At 42.2% G+C, this 22,589-nt stretch overlaps 2 protein-coding genes across 2 annotated transcripts in view; one reads left to right on the forward strand and one right to left on the reverse strand.

Annotated features, from left to right (window-relative positions):
- The window catches only part of RAB3GAP2 (RAB3 GTPase activating non-catalytic protein subunit 2), a 44,896-nt gene extending 31,115 nt beyond the window's left edge, over window positions 1-13,781 (forward strand). Inside the window, exons 24-35 of the mRNA XM_033144748.1 lie at window positions 137-353; window positions 2,834-3,007; window positions 3,141-3,247; window positions 4,659-4,725; window positions 5,584-5,654; window positions 6,510-6,545; window positions 7,917-7,991; window positions 8,760-8,978; window positions 9,870-9,959; window positions 10,050-10,268; window positions 11,348-11,506; window positions 12,805-13,781. Of these exons, the coding sequence (XP_033000639.1) occupies window positions 137-353; window positions 2,834-3,007; window positions 3,141-3,247; window positions 4,659-4,725; window positions 5,584-5,654; window positions 6,510-6,545; window positions 7,917-7,991; window positions 8,760-8,978; window positions 9,870-9,959; window positions 10,050-10,268; window positions 11,348-11,506; window positions 12,805-12,948 (1,578 nt within the window). The 3' untranslated portion in view covers window positions 12,949-13,781. The remainder of the gene's footprint in view (window positions 1-136; window positions 354-2,833; window positions 3,008-3,140; window positions 3,248-4,658; window positions 4,726-5,583; window positions 5,655-6,509; window positions 6,546-7,916; window positions 7,992-8,759; window positions 8,979-9,869; window positions 9,960-10,049; window positions 10,269-11,347; window positions 11,507-12,804) is intronic.
- Window positions 13,782-14,098: 317 nt separating this feature from the next.
- IARS2 (isoleucyl-tRNA synthetase 2, mitochondrial) overlaps window positions 14,099-22,589 on the reverse strand; it is a 32,025-nt gene continuing 23,534 nt past the window's right edge. Inside the window, exons 17-23 of the mRNA XM_033144749.1 lie at window positions 19,731-19,856; window positions 18,163-18,294; window positions 16,467-16,573; window positions 15,836-15,981; window positions 15,323-15,513; window positions 14,540-14,681; window positions 14,099-14,427 (exon numbers count right to left, since the gene is read on the reverse strand). Of these exons, the coding sequence (XP_033000640.1) occupies window positions 14,285-14,427; window positions 14,540-14,681; window positions 15,323-15,513; window positions 15,836-15,981; window positions 16,467-16,573; window positions 18,163-18,294; window positions 19,731-19,856 (987 nt within the window). The 3' untranslated portion in view covers window positions 14,099-14,284. The remainder of the gene's footprint in view (window positions 14,428-14,539; window positions 14,682-15,322; window positions 15,514-15,835; window positions 15,982-16,466; window positions 16,574-18,162; window positions 18,295-19,730; window positions 19,857-22,589) is intronic.

Here is a 22,589-nt window from a genome sequence, read left to right on the forward strand (position 1 = left end):
TCGCATAGTTACACTCATCAGGCAGCTGTGGTTTTACTATGGCTTTCTAAACTGGGTTTTGCGTTGTGTAAGGTGCAAAATATTGCTAACTTCACTCTTACTTTGCCTTCTTTGACAAAACCATATTGTCTGTTAGTTTCCCCATATCACAGTAGGTACCGATACGGACCCTTGGGAAGCACTCTCCCTCGATACCGAATACTGGAAACTTCTGCTAAAACAATTAGAGGATTGCCTGATTCTCCAGACACTCCTGCACAGTAAAGTGAACAAGAAGACAAGCCAAGTCTCAGCTCTGCAGACTGAGCCTCTTGGCAGACTCTCCGTGAAGAAGCTGCTGGAAGGAGGAAAAGGTGAATGTGCTGAAAAACATTGGCTTGGGTCCAAAGACCCGTGAGTGGAGGTTTCATTTGAAGAAGTGGGGAGGTGGGCAGTTTTTGCCCATTCCCCTGCAGCCCCCATGCCCCCTGAAAATCTGTTCCAGAGCGTTTGTGATCCCTGGGAAGGTGACACAGGAGGTTGCAGGGGAAATCAAAGGTAAATAGTCTTCCCCATCTTCTGTGAGCAAGTGCCTCTACTGGATTTCTGCCTCTGCCTTGTGTTCACCTCCCTGTCTCGTGTCCTAGCAGTCACCCTGGCTATCAGAAGCCTTTGTCTTGCTGTCTCTTGCTTGCTTGCTAAGGAACAATGGGGAGTGCACTTCAAGACTCCTGGTAGCCACGTACCTCTTTCTCCGCCTCACACCTGATATCATGTATGGCATCAGGTGTGGGGCAGGTGGCTCCTCATCAGACCTAATTGGGCCTGCGGTCCAGAATTCCCCCACTGCTGATCTGTGGCTTCATGCTGAAGAACTTGCCCCAGCAGGGGTAGGTTAGAGTCTGTAAAGTGCTGCAGTTGTTGTACTATCTGAACTGTGTGTGTGAGAGAGAGATAAAACAAATCCCAGTGGTGTGGAAGAAGCCTGAAGGAAGATGTGCAGTTATGAATGTAAAAAACAGTGTTTTCTAGCAAAGGATCAGGCATTCTGTTAGTCTTTACAGGCCAATTTCAGGTTCAGTGTGGTAGAATCTGATAATGGGATTAGTGTCAGTAGTAGCTTATGTGGCCTGCACCAGTGTTCATGTCCCAGCAGAGAAAAGGGCTGATGAAACAAAGGATTGACTGTGTGCGTGTTGGCATTGACCTCAAGCGAGACATTAAGATTGTAAGCTATCTTAATAAAAAATGGTTTTTAAAACTGCGTAGGGGGAAGCTTAAGCAGTTCGTTTGATTTAAGCAATGATAGTGACATCTGAGTTTGTAGCTTTGAATGTTGTCTTCTCCCATGACAAAGGTTCTTCTGTGGGTTTGGTTCCCCCTAGTGATTGAAGGCAGAAAAAGCTAAACTTAAGAGGAAGTATCAGGATGTCTCTCTTATAGAGGCTTCAGTTTGTTTCCTGCCTTTGCTCAGATCAGTCTTTTTTTTTTTTAAGCTCTCCGCAGTTATCTTTTTTCCATGCTTAGACTAATTTAGATCGTAGGCCAGGATTGCATATAGATGACATATGTGCCCAATATGGTAAAGTTCTCCTTCCTCTTTGTATTATGACAAACTGCAAGCAAAGTTACCCCAGGGTGAGAGAGCTCAGCCTGAAGTAGGCAGATTATATGCTATATATTAGGAGAGAGTGTGTGTAAACATTTCTATCGTGCTCCTCTACTGCCTATTAAAACAGTTTAAAATCTCAATCCAATAAAATACCTTAAAATGCAACATACAACAGTAAAAATACATAAGATACATAGCATTAAATAATCGGCATAAAAGTTCCAGCAGGTTTTGAGTTTTCTGAGCATTCTGGAGAATCCAATAGAAAAAAATTAGGAGCAATTACAGGGTTGAAATGCATGGGAGCCATGCAGTCTCTCTCTCTAGATACTTGATGAATTTTGCCCTTCTAAATTTATTGGAGAAATTTCATATTGGATATGAAACATTGGGCCTTCCCATACATTCAACAGAATCAACCTTGATCTTGTGGGTGGGGAGCTGGCTGTTTGCTTTTCCTTTCTTCCTATCCCCCAGCATCTGTTTCTGCACAAACATAAAATGCAGTGGGGGAGGGGGGCAAACTTGAAGTATCTTAGAAAGGCAATGCTAGTGCAATCTGGGATGGTTAATAATTTTGGTGGGATGTGTAGGAGAGAGAATAGATGGTGTGTGAGCGAGAGAGGAGGGGAGGGAGGGAGGATGGGTGAAAATGGCAGGGTGGGGTGGCTTTGTGGGAATGTGGCCTTCCCACCCATGCATTACTCAGATGCCGCTTGCTTTGCTAGGTTGCACATGCATTGTTTCACATTTGAATGTTGAAAACTAGCATGCCGGGGTCGGGGGGGAGCGCTGTCTAACCATTCTCACTGATGTGCTCTTTTTCTATATATGGGAAAGAGTTTTTCCATGTAAGAGCATCCCAGTGTGATTTTGTATTATTGTACTCATGTCCTGCTTGTGGACATTCCTGCAGACATTTTTGTTAGTCACTGTGAGAACATGATGCTACAATAGATGGGCCATTGGACGGGACCCAGCAGGACTCTTGCATTCTTAGCTATATGCAACCTGAAACATTACCATCTGGGGTGGGGATGGACCTCCAAACTCCCATCAGCCCCAGCCAGCATGGGCAATGGTTAGGGGTGATAGAAATTGAAATCCAACAATCTGGAAGGTACCACATTGGTTTCTCCTGAGGAAGATGATATTATTTGATGGGGGGGGGGTTATGTGTAAACTGGGCCTTGGCTTGTTTTCAAGGAGAAACATAAAACTGAATCTTTTACTTTGTCTTAGGAGGCATTGCTGACAGTGTAGCAAAATGGGTTTTCAAGCAAGACCTCAGTCTGCCATTACTTAGGCTGGGGAGGCAGAGAGAAGAATCAGAAAGCGAAGAGGAAATGCCACAAACAGACAGCAGTTTTCTAGAGGAGGCCGCAGAAGACCAGAAAGGCTTGGAAACCATATTAGGTAAATAATGCAAAGCAAATCTTTGAATGAAAAGTTACTTCAGGAGCAAGCAGAAATGACTGAATTGCTTCTAACTGGCAAACAGCAAATTACTTAAGAACAATTCATAATCTTCTATAACTTTTATTTCTAGAATTACTGCATCTAGCATATCAGGAGTTTCCTTGTAGCCTGGAGGCAGATGTGCTTCATGCACATTGCTGTTGGGAGTATGTTGTGCAGTGGAACAAGGACCCAGAGGTAATGGGGCATTTCACTGCCTCTTTCTTACCTTACAGGTGCTGTTGCTGTGTGATGTAAATAATGTAAACTAGCATTTGGTTATATATACTGCTTGGACCAATTTCAAGTTAGAAAGCTACTTTACCACTTATTTTGCAAGGAGGACAAAATTTGCACTGTGTTTGTAATGCTCAGCTCAGCTGTCATAATTTGTTAGCTGTTTTCACATTATCAGCTTCTACAATGCTAGACTGAACTATGTGTCTGTGTGTTTTGCAGACTAAAGCAAATTAGGGTACATAGCATTACAGAGTATAAAACTGGCTTCTTGGAAGATAAGGCTGTTGCATTAGATCAGGGGTTGGTAAACTTCAGACTTTTGCATCTGTTTTGGTAGATATTGTGGGAGTGCTAGTAAAAGAAGCAATCAGAGCCAGATGCAGAATGAATGAACAAGGTGTGTCTTGGCGCATTCTGAGTTTGGGGATTTGTTGAGAGTAATAGAACTGAAATGAGTGCTCTGCCCTTTCACACAAAACTCCTCTCCTTAACTTCACCAGCCTAATGTAGTTTTGTTACTACTGTATTGTTAAATAATCGGGACTCAAAGTTTTGCCTTGTCTACTGTAAATCACCCAGAGATCATCTGGTGGATCCTTATTGACCCTCTCTCCCACACTAGACTGAGTTCAGCCAGTCAGAGGAGTTTTCCCAATGTAGGATGACTGAAAAAAGCAGCACCCCATATATTCTTGTGCATGAGGGCACATTCAGACTTCCTTTTGTTCCACATTTCTAGGCACAGGTTTAGGCTTTAATGTTGTGTGTCAGAGTGTTGTTGTTTGTCTCTGCACTTTCCCTGGGAAAACCCACATTTTATTGCTGAATCGGAGCAAACAGCAGTCAAGTTTTCCATAGACTGCCATTTGCACTGATTCAGGAGTAAAATGCAGGTTTTCCCAGGGAAAGCACCAGGAAAACGCACGTACACACACACACACAATACAAACACTCAGACCTGTGCCTAGAAAGCACAGCGCAAAAGGAAGTCTGAATGAGCCTGAAGAGACAAGTTCACTGTTAGTGTGGTTGACAGTATTTCTTAAAAAGTTATTCTGTCTTCTTATCTCTCTCCCACATTCCACCATCTATTTTTAAAGCTAGAAATACTTACGCACAGCATCAGCTGTTTTAAATTTGTTATAACTGCTCTCTTAAACCCTGCAGTGACTGCCAGTTAGCTATTATTATTTCTATCTGAATAACCTTTCAGCCTGCAAAGCTCATGTCATTCATAAAACAAAGTTTGAAATGTTAGGTCAAGGCTACACATTTTCTAACAAGTAGCTTAAGAGGCACCAACTTTCAGCTTATTTACTTCATTGCCTTGACCGATTTTAACGCTTTGTTCCTCTCTCTTTAATACAAGGAAGCACGTTTTCTCATCAGGTCTATAGAACATCTCAGATGCATCAATAATGCTCATGTTCAGTATGGTAAGCATGAAAGAACTATTTAATACCTGAATAGCACAAGATTCTGCAGGTTGTCAATCTGTAGAGGTGGAGTAGAGATGATGGATTCAAAATTGTAGGCGTGGAATGTGTGGTTAGGATTTCACAGATATAATGTTCTTTGTGGCAGCTACTATGGAAGGATCAGCGTATGTAATTCTTGGGAGACATTGGTGGAAGTGGTACTTATCGTTCAATCAGACTGATCTGTGGAGGTTTCTCCTTGCAAACTTTGAGAGAAACTGTTGTTAAAAACTAGTATATTCTAGACCAACAAATCTTGAGAGAAGTGTGCTGGTCTGGTTTAAGAGGTCAGAACTTCGGCAAAAGAAAGAGAAAGAAAACGTTCAGGCAGTGTCACAGTCCCCCCCCCCCCCAAATCCCAAATTCTTCTTAGAGTTTGCTTACTGAAACAGTACAGCATTTAATGACTTTACCACTTAAACACCACTGGAAAAATCTTTCCACCTTCAAAGCAGTATAAATAGGGGAAGCTCTTTTCCACCAAAGCAAGCTTCTTTGTTTCACTGAAGCATTCACAATCAACACTTTTCAAAAACGTTGCATCCTGTTCAATGATATCCAGTTGTGGTGATCTGTGATTAGAACGGACTTTGCTTGTCCTGTACAACAGGACTTTCTTGTCCTCTCCTCCTTTTAGCTTAGTGCTTCATGAGAACCCCTCAAATCTGTTTCAGAGGATTGGGGGCATGGGTGTGTTTGTGTGGGGCACTAGGGAACAACAAGAAGAAGTCCGCTCATGCAATGTTGGATTTCACCCTATGAATCTTGGCTGACAAGAAATATTTTTGACATAGCCTTCTACTGTAACTGTTTTAGGAATTGCTCTGATGATGTGGAACACATTCATCGTGAAAAGACTTTCTTCTGCTACCTATTTAATGGACAAGGTAAATACTGAATTATACTTTCCCTTTTTCTTTTTCTATGAAGTGGGAGCAACATTACGGAAATCAATTTTAAACTAGGGCACTCAGTTAAAGACATCATAGTCAGCTAATGATATGGGTTGGGGGGTAATTAATTGTTCACATAAAAACATGTAGATTTAAACAGTTCTGAAGAACGTCCCCCCCTTCTGGGTTGGTTTTTAGATAGTGCTTGTTGCCCTATGTGCTTGTTGTTGTCTTAGAAGGGACATTCTCACTTTTCACTCTCCCATAAGCTGAGAGAAGATTACTTTTTCAGAAGGCGTATGCTATCTGTAATTTTCCAAGTACTTACCTTAAAAAAAAACCTGTTTCCCCAATAAGTAGGTGCACCTTTTAAATCAAAAAGTTTTATGAGACTAACTGGATAAATGTTGCAGCTGCATTTTAAATACATTTCTTGCTTTTAAAAAAGTTAACCAATCTTGTTTTGCTTTATTTTATGATAAAATTTGTCAGGGATTTAGTTTTTCAGGTGTCAGTTGCATTTGTTGTGTACCTACTGATTTTCCTGCTGGCCCAACTCTGGGATTTTGGGTGGGGCCAGGCGCCTTGTGATTGCATAGCAGCTCACAAAACAGAATTTGTCCCAGGTGGAAGGGAACTGTTTTTGTATGTGTTGCTAAACTAAGCTCAGCCAGAAAGGAAGCTTAAAAAAAAATCAACTCATAGACTTATCTCCTCTCCTTTGCCTGTAGGGAATAATGGGAGGGAGAGGATCTTCACATTGACTGATGGGAGCAAACCCGATGTATTGAGTTCTTTGCTTTTACTAAATGGATTCTGACACTTAACAAGAAAATATTTCTTTAATAGGTTGGAAAAGCACCAAAAGACAGATTATGCAGAAGGGCAAGTAATTTTGTTGTTGTTGTTGTTGTTGTTGTTGTTGTTGTTGTTGTTGTTGTTGTTGTTGTTGTTATAGTTTCTAATTGAAGGCATGTGTAAAAATGGCATATCTGACAGCATTTGTGTTAACCTGAATGTGGGTTTCCTGTAGTTGTGGCCTCCATCAGGTGATCTTAGTGGTTTTACCTTACCTAAGCATGTGGTTTAATCCTAACCACATGCTTGGGAAAAGCTTGTAAAATGTGGACTGGACAAGGTAACCATTAGGTGGATTTGTAGTTGGTTGACGCAAAGAGTACTCACTAACGGTTCCTCATCATCCTGCAAAAAGTGGGATCCTGGGCCCGTTGTTGCTCTGGAGTCTAGGACCCAAACCAATAGGATTCAAGTTACAAGAAAGGAGCTTCTGACTAAATATCAGGAAGAACTTTCTGACTGTTTGGCAGTGGAAGGGGTCTCCCTTGGGAGGTTGTGGATTCTCCTTCCATGGAGGTTTTTAAGCAGAGGTTGGGTGACCATCTTTCATGTATGATCCAGTTGAGAATTCTGGATTGCAGGAGGTTGAACTAGATGACCCTCAGGGTCCCGTCCAAATCTATGATTCTATGAAATGTAAATTTTTTTTGAAACCAAGGTAACTTTGAACAGTTTTGCACTTCCATATTGTTTCTGCACAATAACGGCTCTGCTTTTACCAGCGTTAGGCAGCAGTGATATTTTTCTGAATATTTTTCTCCATAACAATGTATTTATCTCCTTACAATTTTAGTACAGTCTGCTTTCAACATAGTCAGTATCTATTTGAGTGGTCTTTTAATTAAACTTTTAGCCTAGCCAGGGGCAAATCCACTGCAAGTGATTGGGTTCAGATTAGTATTGAGTACTTTTATTTGAATTTAACCTTGATTTAAGCAGCAATGTAAACAAAAGTATTGATGAAAAATAAGGGGAATTATATTCTAAGGCACTTGTTGGTCTTTATCATTGTTTCATAAACATCTTCAGTGGGAACAAAATAAAATAAAAAATTCCTTCCAGTAGCACCTTAGAGACCAACTAAGTTTGTTCTTGGTATGAGCTTTCGTGTGCATGCACACTTCTTCAGATAATATTCAAAAGAGCTCTTCAGTGGGAAGAGCTCTTTTGAATATTAGTTATTACTTGAGTGGGAAATGTCGTGAACATTTTGAATTTTTTTAGAAAAGTGTTTTATTATTGCTGGTTTCTCTTTTCCTTCAGTGTCTCGTTCAGCACTAGAGTTAAGATGTTATTTTTGCTATAACTCAGTCTCCTCTATTCCAGAAAACCAGAACTGTTTAAAAATGTGTGCAGGAAAAAGCACATTGCACAGGCTAATGTTGTTTTCTCAAATAGGATGTGGGGATGAGCGACATGGCAATGACATCTTTTCTTGGGTCTTGCTCAGATCTTCTTCAAACACTAATGGAGGTAACACCCACCCCCAAACCTGAGCCTCACGTTGTTTGTAATAGATTAATATAGTGGCATGTTGCAACTCTGTTTAGAGAGGAATGAAAGCTTCTGTACAACAAAGAGTCTGTGGGTGGGATTCACCTAGTCCTTTAGGAGAACGTGACCCCATCCAGGTCAGGCAATTCCCAGACCTGGGAACCATTCACCCACAAACCCTCTGGGCCGGACTGAACTAATGAGTCTCGTCAGTGGAAGCTCTGTGCAAGGGCTCCCTGCCCCCGAAATTGGTTTGGGAAAGTTGAGAGAACCACCCCAATTTTTACTGGTTTTATATATATATGGTTTTGTGTGTGTGTGTTTAGCTTTAACTCTATCAATGTATCACCATCATCATCATCATCATCATAGCAGCCCAGGGAGGGAGGAGAGGGGAGATCATTCCATCCAGGAAGCTGCAATGCTTGTGCAGGTGGAATGACCAGGTGACCAAGACGTTGAATTCCACCCCATGCACCTGTTCATAAGAAATGTTGATGAGCCAAGTCCTTAAAGACTTAAGGTGTCTGTGTAACACAACAGATTTCAAGCCACAAAGTAGCTTTGAGTGAATGTGTACTCATTTTGATATTATCCCTTTGCAACACTGGTTTTGCTGTGCAGATTCCTTCTTTTTGCACCTTCAGTCATGACCCCCTCCCCACCTACTAGTGTTGAAAACATCTCATTCAGTATGAAATTGCAGTGACATTTCAAGTGCCAATGCTTTCCCCCACTTTTCTGCAGGCTGATATAGGGAGTGATGAAATGCAGCTTCCTGTGCTGGACACAGAAGATGCCTGGGTGTCAGTGGAAGGGCAGACCTCACTTGTGGAACTAGCCCTTGAGCAGAAGCACATCCATTACCCCCTCGTGGAGCACCAGTCTGTGCTCTGTAGTATCTTGTATGGAATCATGAAGTTTTCGCTGAAGAGTGTGAAGCCTCTCTCTCTGTTTGACAGCAAGGTACGTACATTATAAGAGTCGCTGACAAGTTGAAATCAGACAAGTTGCTGAATTTTTTTATACTTACGGCAGGAGTGAGCAGTTTGGAAGACTAGAGTTCAAATCTAGATGGCAGCCCCTCACCCCCCCCCCTGAAAAGTTGCTCCTGACCCAATATCTTCAGTGGCATTTAATTTGGCTCAAAGAGGAAAGGAAAACCAGAAACTGTCCTTTAGATTTTTGGAACCAGTTTAGGTGGCACACATGGGGTTGTATCCAATGAAGTCATTGAGCTCATGTAAGAATGTCTGCTTTCACAATGGAACGTCTTCTCCCCCCCCCCCCCAATAAGTGGAAGTGCTTTGCACAAATGGGATGATTTCATTTAATGCAACCCAATGGCTTCTTTCAGTCTTGTCTCCTGTATTTTGTACCATCAACCAACACTGCATTCAGGGCCACATCACATTGGAAAATTCCAAATAGAAATTAATACTCAACCTATCTGTAAATTATGTATGTGAACTGGCCAAATGAGTGGGTTCCCCCCCCCCCATCCTTTAACATACATGTGTTAGGAAGCTGCAGATGGCTATATCAGGCTTCCTCAACCTTGGCCCTCCAGATGTTTTGAGACTTCAATTCCCATCATCCCTGACCACTAGTCCTGCTAGCTAGGGATCATGGGAGTTGTAGGCCAAAAACATCTGGAGGGCCGAGGGTGAGGAAGCCTGGGCTATATCATTGTGCAACTTTACTATAACTTGCAAATGTTTTCCCTCTTGGATGTCAGTTCTTTGGACTTTGAACACCGTCTTTCTCTGAGAAAAGAACTATAATTTCTTATTAACTGATGCTTTCTTTCCAAATTCCTCCATGATTTTAAAATATTGTTTTTTTTTCTCTGTGCAGGGTAAAAATGCCTTTTTCAAAGACCTTACTTCGATCCAGTTGTTGCCCAGCGGTGATGTGGATCCAGCTCTGCTGTCTATACGTCATCAAGTAAGTTAAAACCTTGGGGAAAATCAGTGACGGTTGTGTGTTTTGTCAAACTGAACTGCTACTGATGTGGTGGTCTTGTTTCCTTTGCAGTTCTTAACCAAACTGGTGAGTGCCGTGGCACAAGCCCAGTCTTCATCTCAGAAAACAAAAGACAGCCCCGAAGAGTTAGTTGTTGTGTCTGTGAAAGACAGAGATTGGCCAGCCTTGGCTTTGGATTTGGCTCAGCACCTTCAGGTCGCGGAGGATATAATTAGGCGGCACTATGTGTGTGAGCTGTACAACTATGGCCTTGATCACCTTGGAGAAGAGGTAAAAAAGGAAGTTAATGTGTGGCCTGTGTCAGAGGGCAACTGTTCCTCACAAGTACTTAGCTAGGTCTCCTGATTGATCCTCATGCTGTGGCTATGGGGTAAGCCAGTGACATAATGTTATTTCCTTCTGTTGAATTGGCATTTGGGAAGCAAGTCTTAAAAAGTGTTGTTCCCTCCTCTTAGGCAGCCTTTATCCACCCTACATCCCACCTTGGTCTAATATACAATCAGGGGAGAAGAGTCCTTTGGACTTACCTGAAGGGTGTTTCTACATGATGAGAGACTGGGCCCAGGACCACATCCTATGTGGATAATTTTGGCTGTCTGTCTTAAGATCTCAAATTTAATGGGTAGTCTGTTTTTGAAATTCCTAGGATCTGTTGTTGTCTGCGTTGCAGGTGTGTTTCAATTTTTGTTTGTGTATCCTGCATTTGCTTACACCTCACCTTGGCAAAACTTGGCTAGTTGAAAGTTTCCTGAAAGGCAACTAGGTTACTGCCTTTGAGCAATAGGTGGAGCTAAACCCACCTGGGTCCAGTATGCCATCACACAGAAACACCGTTCAGGCGAGTCCAACAGAGGCTGGATAGCATGAGACTCTTAATCCCAGGGTTGTGGGTTCAAGCCCCATGTTGGGTGAAAGATTCCTGCACTGCTTTGTTCAAATGACTAGATGATACTTGTGGCCCCTTTCAACTCTACAATTATGTGATCAGACCCTTCTAAGTTGGTTTAATCCAGTGGTGTCCAAACTTTTTTCAAAGAGGGCCAGATTTGATGAAGTGAAAGCCTGTGAGGGCCGACCAAAGTTCTTAAACTTTTTTTTGGGGTTGAAGTTGTTGAGGTTTTTTTTTTTAGGATTTTACCCCAGGAAATAAACTGCCACAGGGACCACATTAGGCCCTGAAATGGACTTTGGACATGCCTGGACTTTAATCATTGCCAATCTTGTTTTGAGGACAATCATTTCCTTTGTGCCTAGGTTCCTAGGAAGAACACTGAAGTTCTGCTCTTAATATACCAGTGCTGCTCTTCTTCTGTTTATATGATTGTGTTAACATGTCCTGTAATATTCAGGCTATTCTTCAAGTACACGACAAAGAAGTCCTTGCATCTCAGCTGTTGGTGCTGACCGGACAGAGGCTTGCCTACGCCTTACTGCACACCCAGACCAAGGAAGGCATGGAGCTATTGGCCAGGCTGCCTCCAACACTCTGCACATGGCTTAAAGCTATGGTAATGTCCTTTGACTAAAAACATATTTTTACCCCAAACAGCACAAGGAAGAGAGTGTGTTTAAGATTTCACCGAGCCCATAACTTTATTAAGTGCTTCATACTGTCTGTCTCGAGGGACAATGGAGTGCACCTAAGGGGGTGAAGTCAAACCATGTTAGCAGCACCAAAGTGACCTATCCAGAGCACAAGCCTGGGCACTGGTCAGTGTGTATGGAGGTCCTGGGCTGTTCAGATGACAAGACCCCCCCCCCCCCTTGGCCTCATTGATGTGGTCCAAAGGAAAGCAGAGCAATACATTTGGCACCAGCCTGGCTGCAAGAGTTGCTGGAAGGAGGCACACAAGGTGCCATCCAACCGTCTTAGGGACTCCATTCTGGATTTGTGTAGGGTTTACTCCTTAGCCTTTTCTTCTCCCGAAGATACCCTGCAAGGCAGCGGTTTACGATCAGTTTTTTCCTTCTTTTAGATGGGCTACCTTCCCAGGTTGACAAGCCCCATTTGCCCCTTAGTGCTTCATACACTTGGTATAAAAAGATCTAACTGTCTAGAGAAGCATTTAACATCTGAAAGTTTCCAAAGTGAGGCTGTCTCTGCTCTAAGCAGTGCCCGCTCTGAGTGGGTTAATATGCATGAATCATTTCTGACTTAAGATTCGTACTTGAGGTGACGCTTGTGTCTTATTTGACTGTTAATCTTTAGCCAGAGTGTGTCATGTGGCATGGAATCTGGACTCTACTGCAGATCTGGCTACAAAGACATGCCTGGCATTGTACCTCAGATGACTCCAGGAAGTCTTCGCTGTCACTGCCCACCTCCCCTTCTTAAAAACAAAATACAGTAAATTTTAACTTGGAAGTTAATGCCTGCCTGGTTCAGCAGGGCTCCTTATAATTGCAGTCTAAATAACGGAATTTGATCACAAAGCATAGTAAGTAGGACCAACCCTAGGGATAAGGTGGTTGTATCTAGGATTTAGCAGCCATTTGAACAAACAAGAATGGCCTTAGAGCAGGAGCACTCTACCTGATTTGATGTTAGTATTTCGGTATACAGATGTACTACAGCAGGGCTTTTGTATGCCACTCTTTTGACTCAGCTGTGCAGGTAGGAATGAAACCAGGCTCATTGCTTTAGAATACAACAAAGTGTTTCTGGAGAAAATATCCCACAAAACTGGAAGGTGCCTAATAAGCATTTAAGTGAAAACCCTGCATTTCCGTTGCCTAGTGCTGTAGCTTGAAAATTGCTTTTATAGGCAAATGCCTGACTTGTGTTTCTCCTCCCCCTTCTCCGCAGGACCCACAGGATCTTCAAAATGTAGATGTGCCAATCACCACAACCGCAAAGCTAGTAGACAAAGTGATAGAACACTTACCGGAAAACCACGGGCAGTACAGTGTTGCCTTGAATCTAATTGAAGCAGTGGAAGCAATGTCATGATGGCAAGGTCACAATTTCTGCTGCAAGTTTTGAACCGTTCTTATGTACAAGTCCAGTGCATGGCTCTTGTACGTACAGATGCAGAACCACCTAGTGGGAAATGGTTTCAAGTGACGTTTGTAAACTAACCCTTTTAAGGCTTTTAGGAGATGCTACCCATGTGAAGTTCTACCTTACTGTGGTGGGCAATACCAGCAACCTATCATCTTTGTATATTTGTCTATATAACCTTAAATATTTATTTCTAACTTGAAGCACTTGCGCAGTAGTTCAGGTTTAAGAACAGCTTTGTCGTCCAGATTAACATATTAGAGTTTTTCATGTGCTAGAAGATCGACTGTTGCATTTTAAATGTTAAATTGAGAGGAATTTAATTAGAAGCTGAGAAAGCAGGAGCTCCTACGTGTATGTTGCTTCTGGTTTTCAGAGTAGTCTCCTGGCTGCTTTTAGCAAGGAGCTAGCTGGGTGGAGGCTTACAGCATTAAATAATTACTTCATACAATCATCATGCTTGGACAACTGGGCAAGGGGCAGCTCATTCTTAAAAAGATTGTTCCATTAGGAGGGCAGAGTGCACAAGTTAATTTCAAAATCTTGAAACAGAAGCTGCCTCTTGGATGTTCTGATAAAGTCTCAGAAATAAAATTAGGAATCTAATTTAAGCCAATCAGGTTCAGTAGAAGCATTAGTCTTTTTGTAACATTGATTGTTGTACAGTTTATTGTAAAAATATTGTAAATTGTCAAGCCCCTAGGTTCCCTGTGTTGAAATTTCAGCTTTCTGTACACAGCTGTCCAATATATGAAGTATTAAAAATAAACCAGTCATTCTTCTGTGAAGTACAAACACATATCTGGATCTTTGAATCAAAATTTCCAGTGGATGCAATAGAAATAGTTTGGATCTCATAGGGCAGAAGGCAGAAATCAACCTGCAGGGTTTGTGGGCAACAGTCTATAGATCTAAGGATAACACGATCACCTCTCAACTATAATTGAAAAATGAGTGCAGGTTTGAGATTACCCAGTTCCCTGTCTGTCTGATGTTAATGCTGGGTTGACAGCTGGTTAGCATGAAATCCTTGACCAGCAAGAAAGGGGGACCCACCTGTTACTAAGAAATCATATACCCTTAAGAACACCAAATACCATTTGGCATCTCTCACAAGCAGTTTATTAATGTACAAGTTTACGTATATACACCAAACCAGTTTTCAAATGAACATTCCAACATCTGTCCCCACAACAGTAGTGCGTGTTTTCTCATTACACACATTTCTTAGAAATAAGTCAGCAAAATATCAGGTTGCTTTTGAGAGAGCATGGAGACGTGGTTGCTATTTCCCACCAAGTGTTTCCCTGCAGCGTGCACAGGGCGTGTCTGCTGAATCCGCAGTGTATTTTCGACAGCGCAGGCATTTTGATTTGGCAGCCGGTAGAACTATGACTTTATAGGCAGACTCTTCCCGGATATCACCACCTATTGAAAGAATCAGACTCGACACTTAGGTAGACCTCTCCATCTCTTGCTCACCCACCCCACAAAACAAGGGAAGGTACAACTACTGGAAGTTATTTCCTCCTGCACTTACCTTCTAAGTTGATCAGAAATGTCCCTTTAATCATATCATCTGTGATCATGTCTCTCGGGACTTCAGTAAGCAGCGTCGTTTGTGATGCCATCATTATTTCGTTTAGCTGGGATGTACTGGAACACTCCTCGTGTTGCAGCACCTGGATGTGAATGATTGCCAGAACTTTTTAAAAAATCTGCATTTAGAGAAGGCTGTGGCCAAAGTTAAGCAGGTCCAACCATAAAAGTCTGCTTGCCCTACTGATCCCTTTGAAACAGTGGTTCTCAAACAGTGTGGCAGGAGAGGATGTCAAGTGTGGCTTAAAGATTCAAGGATAATCAAAGAAACATTTAAATATTTCAGTGGAGTACAGTATCAAAATATCTATCCATATTCTGCAAATTAAAAAAGATATCTTTTCAAAATGACAGCAAAAGCATCAAGCTTCTTCTTTGGTGATCAATCGTATGTGGACAATCCTAGTTGTGGTCCAGAATCGAACAGAGTGCTGGAGAATAGCACTATTTTCCACTGCTCCAGCTGTTTATTTTAATCTGTGACATTTTAATGTATTTTAACATTTGTTGGAAGCTGCCCAGGTTGGCTGGGGAAGCCCAGCCAGATGGGCAGGGTACAAATAATTTTTTATTATTATTATTATTATTATTATTATTATTATTATTATTATTATTATTATTATATTGTAAAATTGAGTGAACTTAGTTGCACTTGTCAGATTTCTGGAAGCCAAGCTCTGTACTAATTGAAGCTTGAACAAATAATATTGCTTTCCCCACTTACCTCCATTAATTCAAAGAGCAGTCCAGGCTCAATCACAAGTACCACCTGATATTCCAAAGCATTTTTGCCAGGGATGGAACCCAGGAAAGCATCTCTCATTGCACAGGCTCCCTCCACTGCTTCTTCAAGGCCTGGTTTCTTCCATACGGGACTTGTGTTCATCCACCCAGAACGAAACACGCTATCTGACTCTTTGAAAGAAAGAAAAAGGTTAATACCCAAAGCAGCTGTTCATATAGTCAAACCTGGAACACCCCTGCGAAGCTAAGGCTGCTAGTTGAAATTTCACTTATTGGTGCCTTCTTAAACACTATTTTCCAGATAATATTACAAGATTTTAAAGACTCCCATCTTTTTCTAAAATGATTAGTTTAATAACACTCTTGGGGGCCTGCAGACAGTTCCTCAAATGTTTAGCTAAATGAATTCCCAGGGATTTTCAAACACACTGCTAAGGCTATAACATACAACAGTCCTGTGTGAAGAAGCACCTGATAGCTCCAGCTGCCTTACCTTTTTGATACGGAAGGTACTGGAATACCTCTTCAGCCAAATGAGGAAGGATTGGTGCAAAAGAACGAACCACTGTGTCGAAAATTGCAGCTAAGGCTGTTTGACATGAGCGGCGCTTGGGATCCTTTTCTTCTTCACAATAAAGTCTGAAATGGGGGGGGGGTTTGAACTTTTAGATATTGGTAGAAATTAAAAGCCAGAATGATGCCATTTTAAACTGGGAATGTCCAAGTATTTGCCCCTCTATATTTCAAACAACTAATATACTTCCCCATTTGGCAAATTAATACATTGTGTGTGTGTGTGTGTGTGTGTGTGTATCAACACACAAATAGCACTGAACCCAGTGGTTTTGGTACTATGGCTAGAATTTTTTTCACACTTTTATTTAGGTGGTGGGGGGCTGAAGCACACACAAAATCAAAAATTAAATAAATTTCAGGTTTAACATTCCACTCGCACATATGATGGAAGCTTTTCCAAGCTAGTAACAACAAAGGACCAGTTCATGTATTGCTTGTGCATCTCCATGTGTGCATTGAGGTTTCCTAAAGACAAGCTTTCTTAAGCAGGAACCAAGGCGTAGTGAATAGGGAGACTCACATTAATAAGGGTACACTATTATACATACCTGTCCTTGATTATGCTAAAGTAAAAACTAGACAGCTCTCTAGTATGGAAGGCTTGCAGTAATCGTATGACTTTGCCATAGTCATATTCCTTATACGCTGTTGTAACCTGAAAAAATAAAATACAAAAACAGCTAAATTAAGAAGCAAGTACTGAAGATTCAGAAACCACAGTAAGAGAAAGAGCCTTTCTCCATTCACACCTCCAAGCCCAGTATTTACATAAGAGCCTGTTGGATCAGGCCAATGGCCTATCTTCTCCAGCATTTTGTTCTCACAATGGCCAATCAGATGCCTCCAAGATTTAAAGCAAGGAATACTATTGGAGGGGGGGAAATGCCCAAGAAGTCCTGATTCGCTTATATGTACATAGGCTTTTGTGTGGGACGCAGGTGGCGCTGTGGGTTAAACCACAGAGCCTAGGGCTTGCTGATCAGAAGGCTGGTGGTTCGAATCCCAGCGATAGGGTGAACTCCCGTTGCTCATTCCCAGCTCCTGCCCACCTAGCAGTTCGAAAGCACGCCAAAGTGCAAGTAGATAAATAGGTACCGCTCCGGCGGGAAGGTAAACGGCATTTCCGTGCACTCCTCTGGTTCGCCAGAAGCGGCTTTGTCATGCTGGCCACATGACCTGGAAGCTATATGCTGGCTCCCTCGGCCAGTAACGTGAGATGAGCGCCGCAACCCCAGAGTCAGACACGACTGGACCTAATGATCAGGGGTCCCTTTACCTTTACCTAGGCTTTTAGCACTACGGCTACAGCCCTCTGGAATCAGTTACCTGCTGAAATTAGGCAGGCACCTAGGATCATGATGTGTAGGTGCCCACTGAACAGGTTTTTACTAAAGTTTTTCTGAGAAGTGTGACCCAGTCATTTATGAAACACTGGTTATACATCTGTAGAGGTAACTTTATTGTTTTCTGAGTTTGTAGGAATGGTTTTAATGCTTTTTTGAATTTGCATTTTATCTTAAGTTTGTCCCGTTGTACACTGCTTTGATTTGTGAAGCGGTTAACAAATGTGCTAAATAAAAAATAAATAAGAACACACAATGCCTTGAATGTAATATGGCCACTAGGGGTCCCCCTAATTCATATTTGAAATTCTCTATGCTTTGAGTACAAAATGCTATTTAATAATTATTATTATTATTTATACTCCGCCACTCTGGGCGGCTTCCAGCGAAATATAAAAACATAATAAAATGTCAATCATTAAAAACATCTGCAAGCCTGTTGTAATCATAAGGAGGGTCTCTCTTATGCTCCAGATTGGCATTCATGATAAAACACTGTCTAACACAGGGGTCCCCAAACTAAGGCCTGGGGGCCAGATGCGGCCCAATCGCCTTCTAAATCCGGCCCGCGGACAGTCTGGGAATCAGAGTGTTTTTACATGAGTAGAATGTGTCCTTTTATTTAAAATGCATCTCTGGGTTATTTGTGGGGCATAGGAATTTGTTCATATTTTTTTTCAAAATATAGTCCGGGCCCCCACAAGGTCTGGCCCCCTGCTGAAAAAGTTTGCTGACCCCTGGTCTAACAACTAGGACCTTAGCTTAAATATGATTCAATCCAACAATTTAAATTCTCTCTTCTAAGTAATTCACATAGCTGACTGCTCAAAAGCTCACATCCTTCTGCTGTAAGCACTTATAACTCCTAGTCCGTCCATCCCCCCCCCCGTCCCCCGCTTACCTTGTTTGCATAGCCCTGCAGCAGGTGGAGCATATACTGGTCTATTACATACATCTCCGATGTGGGGACTGTGTCCGTCTCTGGGGTGAAGCCGGCCAGGTTGCCGAGCAAGAAACGCATCGTGTTCCGAAGCTATCAACAAACCAGTCAGCAACATGCATTAATCAGGATAACTCCATAAAATCCAGAATGATACAGCGGTAATAATTTAAAACAGTTTTTGCTACCGATAGTGCCATTAACATTTCAGTGGCTTTTCTAATTCCTTGAGAATACTGGAGACTCCTATCTGGTCACTTTTCCAATACAAGCTTTGTTTCAAAATTTGGGGTGGAAAGAAAGGAGACTGTTTATAGTTGCCTGGAAATCACCCCAAGGTACCTCTCTGAACCTAAAGGAATTTGAAATCATGTCAAGAAGTCACATGATCTCCAAATGCTTTCAGCTCTTCCCTTCTCCTTTCCAAAGCTCTATGTGGCTTGCAATATACAATGGAGGAATACCAGATCAGAGGACTGCCAAATTGTTATCAGTGCCAAGGCCCTAGGGCAGGAAAGGAAAGTTATGGCAAACACAAGGTAGCTGGACTTTACTGCCTAGGCACACGCGTCACATGATACAACATCTCTGTGCCAACAGTTTCCCAAAATTCCAGCTGAATGGCCTGTCAAGTGGGAAGAGTAGGAGACACGGGGCTTTGACAACAGCCTTGAGTTGGCTGCAACACTGTCAGTTTGCATCCTTCAGTGCAGAAAGTATTGATCTGATGTGTAGAGATCTTTCATATTCTAATTAATTCAAGAGGGTTCTGGAAGCTTCTCTGTGTGAAAGAAACAAGCAGAAGGTTCATGATGTTTGAGTTATTCCTTCAGAGAAGCTGAGTACAGCTGGCTTAAACTGGTTCTGTTATCTCTTCTGTCAAGGTGATGTTGACTATAATAATAGGCCAGGAGGAGGCCTGGGTTTCACTTTCTCTTTCTATCTCTCTTCCTTCTGGTGTGGTGTTCTGCACATAGTATGCTTAGCGTTAAAGTTTAGTCTTATTATAAGTTATTGTAAGTTTCAGTTAAGTCTGCTGCAACTGCATTTCCTACGGACAGTGCTAATCCTGAATGTATTGGATTTGTGACCATTATGCTCATTTGTCTTCAGTAGCTCTGCTGGATGAAATACAATTGCCTCTGGTCTATTTTTTGGGAATCCTGCAATGTGTTTTAAGTTTTTACTCTTCTAACTATACACTGGAGTTCTGCTCTGGAGAAGCATTCTCTTGAGGAGAATTCCATGACAAACACATCTAGTTCTACCATAAGAAAAGGAAGGATGAACAAACAGCTGAAAACAATCATGCTGCAAGTGATTTTGTTGCCCTTTCCTGTCAAGTTATCTAAGGCTGGGCTGCAGCAAGTGTTAGCTGAAATAGAAACTAAAGAGAAGATCTCAAACATTATTTCCTGGTTATGCATTTTTACAAACCAAACTGACAGTTTTAAATCTGAAATGGATCCTACTGAAGAGGAGTCACTTGAGAGGTTTTTCTTATTGTTATTATTCTCTTGGCTTCCTACCTTGTTGATGTCATCTCGTGCAGAGTTAAGCACAGCTGGCCCAATAAGAACTTCCGCAAAGACATTTGACTCTGCCACCCACCAGCGTAGAATATCAGCACCATATGGAGGCTCTGTACTGTGGTCCTGTGAGTGCAAAGATTGGGTGGGTAGGGGGAGAGATTAAAAGAGAGAGACTAGCTCTGCAAAACTGCTGAATTTACACAGTGGGTGGGAGCCAACTGCTCCATTCTGCTACCGGAAACCAGCACAACAACTCCTGCTACAGGACTTTCCTCTCTTCTCCTCTCCCAAATCCACTCAGGTCAGGTGAACCCCCAGAACCGAGGTGGGGTGGGGAGGAGGACTGTTCTATCAGGCAAGCAGAAACAGAACAAACTCCTTAGCATTACGTTGGAAGCCTACCTAGCATGTTTTGTTGACAACACACAATTTCCTGGAGCACATAAAGCACCAACTGCTTACAGATTTCTGGTAACACAGCAATGAAATCTTGACATGCAGTTGCCCCACAATTCAACTTGACCAGAGATTCTCAAATGAAAATTAGCAGCACAGCTGCTGTTCCTTATCGCTCTGCAGAGCACAACACACCTGCTACCTAGTGCAAAGCTTAGGGAGGAAAGGGAGAGAAAAGTCAAACCACACTTGCTGTCGACTTGGAGCCATCAAGGAGAGTGGCAGGACAAGCTACATCAAAGGATCAGCATTACTTTTTACTTGAAAAGCTTTCAAGTCACAGACATGGGTGTGTGTGTGTGTGTGCGTGCGTGTGCAGGGAAGTTCCTTGCTGCTGTAAAAACTACTACACAGCAGCTACTGCTGATGTTCTTGCCTAGAGAGAAAGGAGAAGTGCCATAGTTTAGGGGCAGTAGACTCCAGGTTCAATCATTGAGAAGGACTCCTGGTCTGAAAACCTGGAGAGTTGCCATTGACAATACTGAGCTAGGTGGACTGCTGGTCTGACTCAGTGTAAGGCAGGAGATGGTCTGTTCCCCATTTCTTCCCCTGGCACAGAAATGCAGTAGAATGCTGTGGACGGATAGAATTCTATGCCCCTCCTCTGCCAGCCTCAAGCATGCTAACAACTCCCCTCGCCCAGCCATTAAATTTTATAAGCCTGGTTTAGCAAAAGCTACAGCCAATTTGTCTTCTCCTGTTTAGAATTCTGCTTGTTTACTTTGGAAGGTCTCCGAAAGATGAATCCCCCTTATTGAACAAGGAATGGGGCAGCCCCAGCAGAATAATTAAGCAACTCAGTTACAAGTTACAACTATGTAGTGAAACAACCTATACAACTCTCGTCTCTCTTTCTCTCCTTCTCCCCCACCCCAACTACTTACCTACCCTCCTTTTTCAATTTTGCTCTAACTCATTACTGTCATCTGCCGTCTGAACTGTACTATAATAAGTAGCAAAAAAGAAAAACTAAGCATAGTCAAGAGGAAGAGTACTGGAGTTACAACTGTAGCATGCACTGAACTTCAGGAAAATACACTCCCAAACCAACCTGCACGCTAAATATTTCCTTCATACACATTAAAATCAGAACAAATAAAATACCAGGATTATCTTCAAATCCTGATATCAGAACTTCTAAATTTCAAATGGTATGGTGGCACAGATCAACTCAGCCAACATGTGAAACATACATTATTAGAACAGACTTGTTTGATAAAGGTCAAAGAACCAGGCCCAAAATGTTTCCATGTAAGACAAGAGTGCTGCTTGGGTAGAGGGTCTAGCTACTGATTCCCATTTAAAGAAGTTTATCTCCTGGTTTCCATTGGTACACGGTATGGCATCAAATAGCTGAACCCTTCTTAATTCACTGGGGATTGCTCCACATTCCCAGATCCAAGAGCTCTGGCAAAATAGAAATTCGGGGTCTATCAAATCTAGCCAGAGCAGCCAAAGGGCCAGGTAGGAGCTGGGCAGTGAACATCAATACAGAAGCAAAACAGTTGATCAAAGTGTTAAGTCAAGCACAAGTTGAGTTTAAAGCCACCAGGCATGAAAACCATTCCCACCCCTGCAGAAAAGGCACTGATAAGCAAGGTAAAGCAGCAATAAAACTGGTCTGTTTTTATGATGATTGATATATGCAAGCAATGCTGCCAAGGGCTGTGTTTCAACGACTGTTTCAGGATACACAAGGAAGCTCAGCTTCAGAAAGACACTTTAGGAAGCTTTTCCGTCAGCAGCAATAAAAATCTGCTCTTTTCAACAATTGGAGCGAAGTGTTACCTTCGTGCCATATTTCCCCTTCCCTCTAAAGTCATCTGAAGCAGACTGAGATTTTAATGGAGTTTCAGTATAACCGGACTAGGCACAGAACAACTTCCGAGTACTCTTCTACAGAACCTGCTGAACAGGAAATGCTAGAATAAAAGCAACATGCATGATCTTGAAAATACCTAATCCTAAGAGACTGCTGGATGCACCCAGTGCACCAAATTTCTATATAAAAGACAAGAGTTGCTTGGGTACTCAAAAGTATCTTGCCAACACAGCTGAAACAAAACCATGTCCTTGAGACCACTTTTTTTCTACGTTAATATGGCACAAGTAATTCACGTGGAAGATGAGCTTAGAAGTCAACATTTGAGGGACATATAGACCTGGTTTGAATATGGCAATTGAACCATGGTTTATTGTGACATGCACAAACCTCGGACTCTCGTGCTCCTCCACACCTCCCCTCTGCTAGCGAAATATGAGGTGGAGGCTTTCGTTTCAGATTTCAATTAAATCAGTTTAATGCTGCATCCAAATCCTATACTAGTTAATTCTAACTACAGTATAGTTAGTTGGGGGGGGGGGGAAACAGCTCTGTAATTCACGTTTCAAGCAACCACA

This window comes from Lacerta agilis, chromosome 3, assembly GCF_009819535.1.
Source record: "Lacerta agilis isolate rLacAgi1 chromosome 3, rLacAgi1.pri, whole genome shotgun sequence".
NCBI lineage: Eukaryota > Metazoa > Chordata > Lepidosauria > Squamata > Lacertidae > Lacerta > Lacerta agilis.